The sequence below is a fragment of the Acanthopagrus latus genome, chromosome 10 (genome assembly GCF_904848185.1).
Source record: "Acanthopagrus latus isolate v.2019 chromosome 10, fAcaLat1.1, whole genome shotgun sequence".
NCBI lineage: Eukaryota > Metazoa > Chordata > Actinopteri > Spariformes > Sparidae > Acanthopagrus > Acanthopagrus latus.
The window spans coordinates 10466326-10478913 of NC_051048.1; the positions used below are offsets into that span (position 1 = coordinate 10466326).

General features: G+C 43.7%; 2 protein-coding genes across 5 annotated transcripts; both read right to left on the bottom strand.

Annotated features, from left to right (window-relative positions):
- Positions 1–95: 95 nt before the first annotated feature.
- Positions 96–4845, bottom strand: zgc:172079 (uncharacterized protein LOC563398 homolog). Of its 3 annotated transcripts, XM_037112315.1 has the most exons (6): positions 4709–4845; positions 4397–4593; positions 3963–4028; positions 3103–3254; positions 2766–2952; positions 513–1515 (listed from the first exon to the last, which is right to left on the bottom strand). In XM_037112315.1, the coding sequence occupies exons 2-6, from the start codon at positions 4586–4588 to the stop codon at positions 1507–1509; spliced, it is 606 nt and encodes a 201-aa protein (XP_036968210.1). In that variant the 5' UTR covers positions 4589–4593; positions 4709–4845; the 3' UTR covers positions 513–1506. The 3 variants fall into 3 exon arrangements, with proteins under 3 accessions (XP_036968211.1, XP_036968210.1, XP_036968209.1); XM_037112316.1 differs by lacking the exon at positions 513–1515 and adding an exon at positions 96–488 and having other exon boundaries at positions 4397–4778; XM_037112314.1 differs by having other exon boundaries at positions 4397–4778.
- A 3180-nt stretch (positions 4846–8025) lies between these two features.
- mblac1 (metallo-beta-lactamase domain containing 1) lies at positions 8026–12360 on the bottom strand. Of its 2 annotated transcripts, XM_037111342.1 has the most exons (3): positions 11875–12360; positions 9887–10170; positions 8026–9835 (listed from the first exon to the last, which is right to left on the bottom strand). In XM_037111342.1, exons 1-2 carry the CDS (start codon positions 12286–12288, stop codon positions 9931–9933), a joined length of 654 nt encoding a protein of 217 aa, XP_036967237.1. In that variant the 5' UTR covers positions 12289–12360; the 3' UTR covers positions 8026–9835; positions 9887–9930. The 2 variants fall into 2 exon arrangements, with proteins under 2 accessions (XP_036967237.1, XP_036967236.1); XM_037111341.1 differs by having other exon boundaries at positions 8026–10170; positions 11875–12359.
- Positions 12361–12588: the final 228 nt, after the last annotated feature.

Genomic DNA, 12588 nt, shown 5'->3' on the forward strand with positions numbered 1-12588 from the left:
AATTCAGATCATGGCGCTTCACTTCGCGGGGTCACCTTTGCGTCTCTCCGGTGTGATTTGTTCCGTCTTCAGAAACGACACCTTTGACACCTTTGCCTCGTGTTCAGAGCTTTATTACACAATACTTTTATACATACATGTTTGAAACAGTCCTGCCATGCACAACATGTGATCAGTGTTCACCAGGGAATAATGAAATACTCGAGAAAGCAATATTAATCGATGATTCCAGTCAGCTCCTCATGAGGAATTTATACTAATAATAATAATGATAATGATTTGGGGGCACAAAGTGGGTAACCAGAGGACACCTGATTAATGGGCAATCTGTATTCATTAGGACTCTTGACCTCTATTCCCTGGTGCAGCAGAATATAATAATGAGAACAATATAGGCAATGATGATGACGTTGCTAAAAGGGTTGACGGCGTTGACGATCCTTGTCGTGTCTTCTCCGAGATGTCACGGCGGCTTGTGGTTCAGTTTACTGATGAGAGAGGACAGAGAGAAGAAAGAGGAGGGTTTTTTTTTTTATTATTATTTCAAGCGCACACACTGAGCAAGACGCCAGCACTGGGTCACTGGGTAGTTTCATGGTTTAATCTCTCAACTTGGGGTTGGAGCTTATGGGCACCGACCAACACGGTTTCAACCGAGTCATGAATCATGTCTTGAATTTAACACCCAGGTGTAGAGTCCTCAAAAGTTCAGGATTCAGGACAGTCTGGAGGTTGAGGAGGAGTGATTCATGATTCAAATTATTTCTGTTTACCTAGTCAGATGTGGCCTAACTTATGTCAACACAACATAGCATTATGGCAAATCAGATAAAGTCACTCACACCAATGTTTTAATGCTGTTGAAAGGGTTCGATAACCGTTAGGATTTGTTATTTTCCCATCTGATTCAAGCTCTCAACCATTATGAATAAATGACTATGCACTTGAGATGAATAAAATCCAGCACACTTGTTTGTTAACTGATTTGCACTAACAAACTACATCATTAAAAGAGTTCAAATGATGCACTAACAAACTATATCATGAGAAGAGTTGCACTGACAACCTGCATCATTTAAGATCTGCACTCCTGTTGATAGAGGTGACCGAAATAAGCATCAGCTCCACGTTATGAAGAGTTAATACATTGGAGAGAAAAGCCAGAGAACACAGCTTCATTCTTTATTGAGGCCAAGGTTATAGACAACACAGGGTCTGCACAGAGAATGGCTGCTGTAGGGAGAGGCTGGGGATACATGATGATTGTTAGACGGTATACATGTTGTGTTATTATTTGCTTGCACGCACAATGATGCCCTCCAGAGAACAGGAAGTAGCATTTGGAAGCACGAGTACAAAAGTCGGAGCTGCCGAAAGAACATGAATTGTGAGAGGAGCTTAAGACAAGCGAGTGATGAGGAAGTAAGACAGTAGAGGGAGGTTTTCCCAACGGGGGCGATGTCTCTCTGGATGGGACCAGGCGAGTGCCGAGGGGCTGGGACCAGCTCAGACCACCTACAAGGGAGAGCCAAGTTTAAACCACGGTCACTAACCTTTTTTTTTTTGTTTTTTTTTTGACCAGTGGAGAAAATATGCACTTGTCACTGTGAAAATCTGTATGAAGTGTTACAATACAGTAATTCCTGATCGTTTTCTGTTGCAAAGTAACAGCAATGTGCCGACTGTGCTGGTTCAACAGAGAAGGTCCTTGATCAAGCTTCGCTCAGTGATACAATCCTAGAATAAATGGTAAAAAAAAGTGCGTCGTCGTTTGTCTTCTCTCAAATTAAAGAACGCGCCTGACATATATGTTGAAATAACAATGACTTATTTACAGTACAGTTAAGTACAGAGCTATTCTATTACCTTATGTTGCAGTTGATGGTTTCACCACTTGATGTCACTGTTGGCACTTTGAACTAGCTGTAGATGAAGGTTGTGTTCCAATGTAAGTTGTCCCTAGTGTACGCGCTATTTTGCGATCGGTTTGTACTAAACGTTGGCCGCTTTCGACCTTTAGCCTCGCTGCTGTTGCACAGCTGGACATGCGAGACAGCGCGGTGACCAAACGCTTCATTTAGATTTGTGCGTAGTTAAGATGAACCTCATGCCCGCGCGGTGGAGCCGCACGTCGACACAAGCTTTAGCACCAAACTAACTAGTTTTAACGCGTTGTCGAGTGCGGGCCGACCGCCCTTACTGAAAAGCACAGACTGTCATTTCTGCCACCAGGGGGCCTCTCGGTTAACCCCTTAATGGGGCTTTTACTTTTTGGATAATAAGCAGATGTGTCCTCTTTCATGTTCATCAGCCTGACAGCAGCAGCGATCTGCTGAGGTGGCCTTCGCGACCTTAGGTCAAACGGACAGACGCGCGCCCTCGGTGCCTGTCGCTGCTTGCTCTCTAATGGTTAATGATAGAGAGCCCTCATTCTGGTCGCCGGCGTGGACACACATACTACGTTTACAGACACACACAGCTGTAACTTGAAAGGTGCCACAAGGCAGGACCACAGCAGCGTAACTCGGGGGTGCGCATTTCCAAACGCAAAGCTATGCGTAATGGGAATTCGCGCCGTTTGCGGCTCGTAGATTTACAGCCGCCCGCCTGCGCGCACTGCTTTGTAAGCTACTACACAGCTGCACTCTCTGGAATTGCCATTTTAGTATGCAATATGTGCAGTGTTTGGTGCATGCATGCCACCCACGTCATTTTTGCCATTAGTTTACACAGTCGGCTATCCCCTGGGTCTACACTGGCCTCACCTCTTTGCCGGCGCAGGTGCCGCAGATACATCCGAACAGTCCATTGACCATCTGGATGAGACAGAGGACGAGCTCCACGCATGCTGCCACCAGCAGAGTGGAGAACAGCCCCACGTTGAATTCCACCACATTTTTCGGCTCTAAGCACAAATCCCACATTTTCTTGTCACTCAGGTAGCTCCCATTGCTGAAAATGTCGAAAATGAGAAGCAAGGTCATTTTTCAAATAACAGAACCTCTCTTATTCTCGAGCGTTGCTTTGTAAACGCTGCTCACACAACACTGTCACGTTGAAAGATGAGATGATATGATGTCTGTCCATAAAGACGGCCTGTACCTGTTAGCAAAAGGAGTCCCCCACGTTTGCAACCCGCTAATTGGATCTCTATAGAGGCACGATGGCCCGTTGGCAAGGCCCAGAGCAGAAACGCTCAGACTGTATATGGCCCCCACCACACCACCTGCTGCAAAACCAATGGACAGGAACATCTGCAGGGAAAACACACACACACACACACACACACACACTCAGACCTCGACATTGTAACCAACAAACTTTTTGGAGATAATCTGACATTTTTCACGTGGTGTCTAGCTCAGCTACGTACTAAGAGGCCCATCTTAACAGCTGGTTCGGAAATGCCACTAAGAGGTCAAACCTCAAAAAAAATTTTTCAAGTGTTTTTACTTATTATGTGACTTTTTTTTTTTTTTTGCAGCGCTGTTCTTCAATCCGTGCGTTTTCCCCTAATAAAAACTTTGATCTTGACCCTGTAATTATCGTTCATGCTAACCATTTCCAAAGACACGCAGAGAAAGCGGTTGACGCTCATTTCGCTGTGGTGGGAAAATCAAATAGCGGGGATGCTTGAATCGTGTAACCACAGCTTAACGTCTGAACTTATTCCTCTGATCGCAAGAAAAGCCTTTTTTTGGACACAGCCAGAGTCGGGACCTCTCTAGCGCTGACTGAATTAAGACTGATGCAACTTTGTAATATCGAATACTGATTAGTTTTCTAAACACACCTAAACTTCTCGGGGAATAGTTTGCCTGACAGAACTCTTTCATCCACGTAGTATTTCAGTCAGTAGATACTGTCAATATCAATGTTTCTTTCTTTTTTTTTTTTTCAAAGTTGTCTATTTACAGCATTAAGTTGTTCTTAGATGGCGTCCATATACTGTGCGTACTTACCCCACAGCGGTTGGCACAGCACTTTTTAGCACTGGTTAGATGAATGTGTATTGCGGGAATGAGGACCTGATGACACAAACAGAGGAGAAAAAAAAGGGTAAATTACTATTACAAATCGAGGAATAACACAACTCAGAGGCGATTTTTCGATCTTCCAGCCAAACGTTTTCAAGTGAACGCAACACAGCTCGTTGCCTGCCATCGAATTAGTTCACGCATGCTCCATTATGCATCACGTCCTGAGCTACAGGCGAGGATTTAAAGAGAGCAAACATTTTTAAGACACATTAAGCAGTGCGGAAATGAATGCAAAGTCAATGAGGTCAAAGAGGCAGCGTGACACAAATGGATTAACGCGGAGTGAGGTGAGGTTTAACGTTTCTCGAAGCCCTCACGTCGGTCACACTAAACTGGACCTGGTGAAATGTACTCACCATGATTCCTCCCCCTACGACGCCTCCCATGTACTTGACTTCTTCGGTGAGCCACGGCAGACCGTTCCTGTCTTGCGCGGCATACTGTGTGTCAAGGTCGGGAAAGAAGAGGAAGAAGTTGCAGATGATCGACAAAAGCGCCAGGACATAGAGGGGGATGGCGATAAACTTCGAGCACGCTCCGGTACACATGGTGTCTTCGGAGTGAAGAAGAAAAAAAGTGCAGTTCAAAAACAGTTAAAAATATATATATATATATTCAGACAATCCCTATGGTTTGGGAAGAAAAATTTTAAAAAAACAAAAAAAAACCTGCAATGATTGTCAGCTATCACACGTCAGGTGCAGCTGAGCGCAGTAGATCTCAGCGAACGGGAAAAGAAGAACGGTTTAAATACGAGGAGGTACGTTGGGGGTATTGGAGGGTGGAGGGTAGAAAGGCAGAGCTACAACAGATAAGGATGCCTGATTATCACCCCATTTATGACCCGAAACTTAACGTCATCTGTGTGTGGGTGCGGGTGTTCCCATCCCATGGACGCCATAAAAGCCAGTGCAGTTCTGTTTTCTTTTCTTTCTTTCTTTTTTTTTTTGAGCTTACAGCACATCCTCTTATTTAATACAAAGAAGTTCATCATAATGCATAGTAACAGTTTTTCTAACAGTATTGCAGACTTTTCCCTTAGTAGCACAAAATTATAAACAATATTGAAGCTTATGTCAGGGATACTTAAAGTTGATTTAAGGTGTGTTGAGACTTCAAATGTGAGTTGACGATAATATAAGGAGCGATGGACGTTGTCTCCACACTGTACTATAGTGAATATGGCACTTTATTGTCCTCTGTTCATACATGTAGAATACTTAAGATATCCAGATACTTTTACTGCTGCTGTTATCAGCTCTGTGCTGCTATCGTCATCCAGGTCCGCCCCACCCAGTACCAGCCTCCGTGACTCAATATTCCTCTAACACTCGATTAATGATTTCCCTTTAACCTTAACGTGAAGTATCTTTTATCACGGCATAACCAAAGAACGCTAATAAAAAAAAACTGTCTGTGTGTGAATGTGTGTGTGTGTTTGCACATGTGCGTGTGTGTTATGATGATCTGATTACCTAATCATGGAGCTATACAAGTTGAGTGTGGCTGTGGAAATGGACTCCAGACTGAGTGCAGAGTCAAAACGATTCCTGAACACCTCAACCCCGTTATCGTGCGCCATCATGGTTTCGCCGTTGTCCATTTAAGGTCGTTTGCCTCGCCCAGTTGACGCTATGACCATTTTCGTCCGGTAGCTCCCAAAACCAGTAATCCAGCTAATTCAGAATGAGGTTCGAGACCAACCGGGAGACACTAGCTGGCTGGAGAAAGTTCACAATCTTTGACCAGAGACTAGAGTTGCAATCGTCCCTTCGAATACAGCCAGTTGCCACTGTATGATGGAAGAAGAACCATACTTTGAGCATGTAATGAAGCATGGCAACGGCACAAACTCCACTCGCTCATTATTTAGTCACACGGTCATTACACAATAGAAAAGAGTTTATTAAATAATAATTAACAGACTCTAAAGCTTAGGCCTGATCACGTAACAACCTCATTTTTACTTATTCGCTCATTGAAGGTCTAGCGCCCCTTGGTGTAAAACTAATCATGGATCACAGATTTTCAAAAAGTGAGATCTACTTGGAAGTACTCTGCACCACCCATTCTGAATAACAGAGAATACTGGACCTCCAATCCTGTACGAAAGTAACAGTGAAAACACCCGGACTTAGATTTCAAGTCGGGGGAAGGAACAGCTGCAACACTCGTTTCTATATTTCATACACTTGTCTCTACAGAAGGTCCTTTCGGAGTTCGGAGATGGGACACGGTGTCAATCTTTGCCTCCTCCTCTCTAAATCAACAAATTGCAAATATGGAAATGGAAAAGGAAAAGCTTGAATTCAAACCTGATTGCAATATTACAGCCAGTGCTCAACTCAACTCTAACTGCGCTTTTATTCAGCTCAGATACGCAGAGAGAATTAAATGTCCGGTGCAATCCAAAACCGGTTTGCTCTCGCTGCCGTACAGCAAGGGAACTTAACGCCACTACTCCTTTGGATTCACGGCGCATGCAACAACAGATGTTACTGCACGTTAGCAGTTCTCATGTCGTTAGCCGTTTCATGGTACATATTTGACGGCACAGAATGAGTTCCTGGGAATTTAAAGTGCATGTGACAAAAAGGACGTTTTTTCCTCTGTTTAAACTTACCACTCGAAAGGCCACAAGGATACTGTTTTGCAGATGCATGTAACACATCTGGACGTTTGAATAAGATAAGATAAGATAAGATGTTCCTTTATTGATCCCCCCCTTGGGAGAAATTCACAGGTATCTCAGGAGTACAGACGGAAAGAGGGAAATAAGTAGCAGCAAGGGTAAGTCTCAAAAAGATATTTTTGAAGTGATGGTGAAGTGTATGGTTGAGTCCTGAATCATCTGAGAAAGGAGGTGTTGGGAGCTGTGGGGTGGTGGTGTGGTGTAGTCCATCTATCTATCTAAAAACTGCCATGATACACATGTTCTTTACGAGTGTATTTAAACTTTTGAGCATGTCTGTTTACACCCACACTGTTAAATGCACTACGATGCCGTTGATCACGCCTGTTCGTATTGTTGCACCATACAGTCCGGTTCCTGTCCATCCATCCGTCCACAGTTCTGTTCGTATATCACGGCGGACACCGGTGACTTGAGCTACGCTGTAGTCAAGTATCCCAGTGTCTTCGCGCGCGTCCATACGGCGATAGCACCAAGCACAAACATGAGACACTTACGTTACATCACCGTAGAGGACTTCTGACCTACAATCAAAGTTTTCCGCCTCGCCAATAAAACCTTATTAACGGATCAGTCATACCGTTACGTAATGTGTTTTGGCTGTCATTGTGGACACGCTTCATCTTGTTGAAGGACCTTTTTTAGCGACAGGTGTACAAAATATAGAAAGTGGTGGTCCAAGATGCTCTGGATTTCACACTGGGTTGTGCAGGGGACCGCCAGTTAGATGGTTTTGAATGCTGTCATCTTTTGAAAACCTGTTTGAGACCCACGGTTAATTTTACTGTGCTAGAAGTTAATAAGTTAATAAGCACTATCGAGGCGGTTAATTATTAGTTGTTATATATATTTATTACTCTTTTCTTCTGTGTGAGGTTCAGCTCATGACCTTGGACACAGTGGTGTGATTAAATAACTCACTGTTCATATCAGAGCATGAGCCGCAGGACTGTCCATAGGAAACCATGTGAGTATTTTTAAACTACCCAACAGTAGCCTATACAAAGCTATTTAGAATGAGCTCGGACTTTAACATCTATATTATTACTTTAGTATTTCCACAGTGAGGTATTAGTACTTCATTTAAGTCAGTGATCTGAATAATCCCTCCACCACTGATTGGTCTGGGCAACAGTGTGAGTATGTGGAGTCCACAAGTACAGACCAAGCTTTTGGCCCCATGTGGTAGTGACCAGTGGTTCGTATGGTGACCTTAAAAGCCGCTCATAGGCCATAGCATAGGTAGGTAGGTAGAAACAGGCTACAAGCAAAGGATGAATGGCACTCAATCCGTTCGTCTGTATCTTGCAATTCAAACAGCTTTATTGACATGAACAAAAAAAACGTGTTTTGCCAAAGCAGGAGTTACCGATACAGAATAAATTACATAAACGGGTTTCGCCAGTGCATGTATTCCATAGTGATGCAGGACATACTCTGATTGCTATAAATAGCCGTACAAAACAATTTTATACAGCTCAATACTGTTACCTATTGTCATACACATAACAGACAGACAGACAGAGAAGTCCATCATCCATCCATCCAGTCTGTGGGCCTACAACAATACAGTATAATGTAGGCCTAATCGACAATGTAGACAAAAAACATGACCTGCAGTGTTCATTTGCTTCCATTGACAAAAAAAATGAATTAATAAATGAATAAAAACACATTACTAGGAGTAATTGTGAGATAAAAAAAATAAATAAAAAAAATAAGTCCAGAACAGGCCATGGACCACTCTGCTCCTGACCACAAGGACCACGGCTCCAACCAAAATTGGCAGACACTGAAACTGTAGTGAAACGCTAGCAGGATGTCAATATGATTGTCCGTGGGTTGTTTCCGGGGGTTTGTTTTGGCCGAGAACGACGCGAGTGCCACTATACTGATAGACGGATTACGGATGAGGCGACACTGCAGCCTCGCTTGGCGTGTGTGCGTGGTGGAATGACTTTTTTTTTTTTTTTATTTCAGACACAGTGACATGGGCACGGTTGTAGACGTAAAAATAACTTCTGCCATCAAACCCATTCCATTTTTTCTCTTTCTCTTTTTTTTTTTTTTTTTGTCTGGAAAGCTAATTGTCCAATAACTGGGACCGGCTCTGGGCTGGTAGGTTGAACTAACTCTTCTTTCTCTGACCGAAGCTGACTCAGACTTGATTATATGGGACTTTGCAAAGACTTTTAATGGTGACGAAATTGTTTGGGGTTGAGTCGAGCGCTCCTCGCTTGAGCTGCTCACTCCATGTTCACCGGAAGCGGCGGTGCCCTCAGTTCGAACAGAAAAGGCTGAAGAGACTGAAGCGATGGACGTTAAAAAGTAACCGCCGCATTTCATCTTTCGTGTGTTCTGGGCGACTCTCGACGGAGATCGGGAAGAAGCGGGACGCCTCGCCCGATAGCAACTTTCGTTATCAGCTCAGAAAAAAAATGGATGCTTCTAACTCAGGATGTCATTAAGACTTTTGCAAACAAGTTTAATGTCTTCTGGATGTATTTTGATCAGGCATATAAACACACAATGGGCACACTAGTCCAATGGCAATGTGAAAAGAGTTTACTGCCAATTATTAGTGGGCTTCCCTGCATATAAAAGACAAATGTTGGTGTAAATGTGGTATTTAACAACATATAGTAACCATTTATCCTACTGCGGTGCTGCACTCAAGGATGCAGGGTTAGTCGCAGTTCCTGTAATTTCCAAAAATAGTACTGGAAGGCAGCGCATTTAGCTATCAGGCTCCTCTTCTGTGGAACCATTGTCCAGTAAGTCCAAGAGTACACTTAAAATCCTTTATTTATTTATTTTTTTTTTTAAGCGTTTACCCTTAGCTATGCTTCCATTGGCTCAGAATACTAGGAAACTCCCCACAATACACAGGACATCCCTCTGAAGTACTCTCTTGAAAAACAATGGGCCAACCCTACTTACAGTTCAGGAAGCAGAAAGCACTGTGTGTGATTTTAAATTTAAACAGACAGCTAAAATCACAGTCCTTCACTATCAGGTTTCACTTTAAAGACCAGTTATTAACATGATTTCATAAATTACTTTTTTTTTTGTTTTCCCGGCAACTGAGGAGCTGCTCTTGTAAATGCGTTTGTGTTTGAAAGACGACACAGTTCGCGCTTTGGGAACAAGTGAAACGCTCAGCGCTCGAGTTCAGCAACGTAATCCAGCACTGGCTCTTCAGTTCCTGAGGACTCTAAACGGGAGGCCGTGCCCGGGTATGATGACATCCGCGGTGCGTAGCGCCTCCTGCCGGCTGACCTCCTGTACCGCAGTGTTCATACTCAGATCCTTCCAGCTGTCGTCGTCTGAGCAGCGCTCAAATAAGTCCCCCGCGACGAGCACCGTGCCTGCTGAGGTTCCCGTCACCTGGACGCTGACGTCTTGTCCCATGTGGCCTGGACTTGGAACAACAGATACCTGTGGGAGAGAGGCAGACACAGAGTGAGTGACACTGTCAGGCCCCAAGGGGAAAACCAGGATAACAACACATAGAGCGACCAAGTTTTCTTCATCTATGTTGTGTTAAAAGACCTATTTTTCAAGCACCTGTTGAAGTCATATAGGGGGCAGTTTTACCCCATTTTTGTTTTATTGGGGTGCTTTGGTACCATCCATAATTTCTGACAATGTAAGTGGTGAGTCCATCTACCTATTGCTATCTAGTGCATGCATGTGCAGGGTGTCAACTGCTCTTCGGGGGGGGGGGATTTGGGGTTCAGTGTCTTGCTCAAGGACCCAGCTGGGGATTCAAAACCAGCGACCTTCCGATTAGTTGACCCGCTCTTCCTCCTGAGCTGGTAGCCGTGGCTTGCGCTGTACATTTCTGTTTCCATCCCCTTTTTGTTTCCTCTCCAGTGGCAACGTCATCTGCCTCCCTCATCAGCAACAGCACCGATTCCGTTGTAATGACAGCATGTGAGGAGGCTGGCTGTTCATTATGTAGCCGCTCATGTGGGCTGAACGAAATCAACAACCAGGTGGACTTGGTTGACAGTCGCCAAGTCCGCTTATTATAAGCGACTTTGGGCTCGCTCTTCCTCGATCCTCTTCCTATTGTATTGTTTGTCATATTGTTTTAAAGACCTGGAACTAAAACAAAAAAAGGATCATAACATATAAAAACAATTACTGATGTAATGATACAATGCAATACATTTCTGGATTCAGGGTGATGTTTATGTGTGCGTGCAAAGTGTAATGATCTTTTTTTTTTTTTCTTTTTTTTTCTCTATAAACACGGCCAGACAAGTCGCTTGTTTTGGACTCCTTTTCATAGGCCCTCCTGCTTGTTTCTCTCGCAAGATCTGGCAACACTGCTCTTGACCATCTTTCTTCCTGATCGTGGCAGTGACACAGCTGTGTGTGCAGTGCACTTATTTATTTATTTTTTATTTATTTATTTATTTTTTTTACAAAAAACAGTTTGCACATTTCATCTTTGGACGTGTGACTGCTTTGCAATGGCTCCAAGTAGGGCTGGACGATTAAACGAATTTTTATCGCGATTTCAATTTTGGCTTCTCACAATCATGAAAACACTGTAATCGAAGAAAAACGACTAATATGCTGCTGAGTGGCATGTATGCAAATTACTGGGTTGCATACTGACTGGGTGTTTTAGTTATTGTTTTTTTTATTGCTGTTATTTTTATTATTATTTTTACATATTATTTAATACATTATAATTATTTTACTTTTTTTTTTTTACTTGTTACTAATTTATTTCTGGTTGTTTTTCTAAAGGTTATATCTAAAGTTGAGTTTTGGTGGCTCAATAAATACTTTGTTGTTTTTATTATTAGCCCTAGCTTTATTATTAGCCCTAGCTCACAATCAGTGACTCTCCTGGCTTGTTCAAATCAATAATGTCACCAATCAGTCATCAATACTGAGCCAATCAGCCTTTCCCATTTAAGTGTTTGTGGCTGAGGCTAATGGGTGAATCAAACAAACCCTATTGTGTCTTTGAGTGTCATAAAAGCCCAGTGTAAACTAAATGTTTTATCACTATCATCGGCTAGCCGAGAGGTGCGTTCAGGCTCACAGTGAGACGATGCTACATCTAAACTTCCTGCTGTTTGTTGTGTGGATACGACATGGTGTTGAATGACGGACACTTACATGCTCGTCAATAGTGTACGCTTGTCCCTCTGCCATCTTGTTGGGACGATACGTGTCCCCCTCGCTGATGTCATACCCCACAACTATCACCGCTGCCGGGAAAAGGCTCAGATTTCCGACGTGGTCCGAGTGTCCGTGAGTGCACACCACCCAGTTTACGTCCCCCGGCTCCAAGCCCCTGTCCTTCAGCGCCGCCTTGAGGAAGTCCCGGTCCCACGGTCCACCGGTGTCCACCAAAATAATCTTGGGTCCCGTTATGAGCGTGATGGTCCCGTCCGCCCTGAACGTCCCGTCGGGCTGAGAGATGCAGTATCCGACTTTGAGGACAGACACGGAGTACGGCACGCCGGGGAAGTCCAGTTCAGACTGTGTCACGGGGACTGTTCGACATGGACCTTTGCCGTCTGTCTCCATCACGAGGAAAGTTCACATGGAGTGTCACTGGTAGTGGAAGTTCAGCTCCACTGTTCAGTCCAAACCCGTCGTTACTTTATTGTTGCATACTGCCACCTAGTGCATGGGAGGGTGTCCTGCAGTGAGACTGGAAACAAATCTGCCATCTGAAAAGTTGGCTTTACTTGGAAAAAGTCAGGAAACCAGTGACCTCAGAATTACCAGATGAATAAGATTAAATGATTGCTCTATGTTGATTGGTTGATTGGTCATTCTGAGGTCATCGGTTCCCTCAAGTCACTTTTTTATAGTGTACTTTCC